This window comes from Penaeus monodon, chromosome 15 (assembly GCF_015228065.2).
Source record: "Penaeus monodon isolate SGIC_2016 chromosome 15, NSTDA_Pmon_1, whole genome shotgun sequence".
In the NCBI taxonomy this organism is placed as follows: domain Eukaryota; kingdom Metazoa; phylum Arthropoda; class Malacostraca; order Decapoda; family Penaeidae; genus Penaeus; species Penaeus monodon.
In genome coordinates this window covers 1,341,065-1,341,573 of record NC_051400.1, presented here as the reverse complement: position 1 = coordinate 1,341,573, position 509 = coordinate 1,341,065, and the positions used below count along the sequence as shown (strand labels likewise).

At 31.0% G+C, this 509-nt stretch overlaps 1 protein-coding gene across 1 annotated transcript in view; it reads right to left on the bottom strand.

Annotated features, from left to right (window-relative positions):
• The window catches only part of LOC119581618 (carbohydrate sulfotransferase 11-like), a 10,855-nt gene that overhangs the window by 4,458 nt on the left and 5,888 nt on the right, over positions 1 to 509 (bottom strand). Inside the window, exon 3 of the mRNA XM_037929737.1 lies at positions 352 to 455. Within this exon, the coding sequence (XP_037785665.1) occupies positions 352 to 455 (104 nt within the window). The remainder of the gene's footprint in view (positions 1 to 351; positions 456 to 509) is intronic.

Genomic DNA, 509 nt, shown 5'->3' with positions numbered 1-509 from the left:
TAAATTATACAAGTATAGAAAATTAAGCATAAATTAATGATTGGAAAAAAAACGAAAATACTGTAGATAAGATTATGAAAATAGATATTGTCATTTAATCTTGATCTTGCCACACCAAAATGTTGTAAATAAAGAATGAAAATAAATTATAGCATATTCTTTATATCTGTTAATCTGATTATGTTTAAAGACTGCATGAGTGTATAATTATGCAAACACCCAATAAATAAATCCACAATAATGATATCAATAATAATGATTAAAAAAAAAATCAGTAGGTGAAGTTATCTTTCTTGATTCCAAAGTCAAGAGAACACTATAAAATGACTTATATGTTCTTCACCATCGTACCTTCTGGCCAACTGAGCAAGAATTCGCTCGTACACATCGCTACTTGGCCGCGGTTCCTTGCTACATTCTCTCGCTAACAAGGCTAATCGCTCTGCTTGAACGCGCTGTGTGGAATGGATGAAAAGTATAAATTATGTGTGTAGTTGAGTATTGATTGC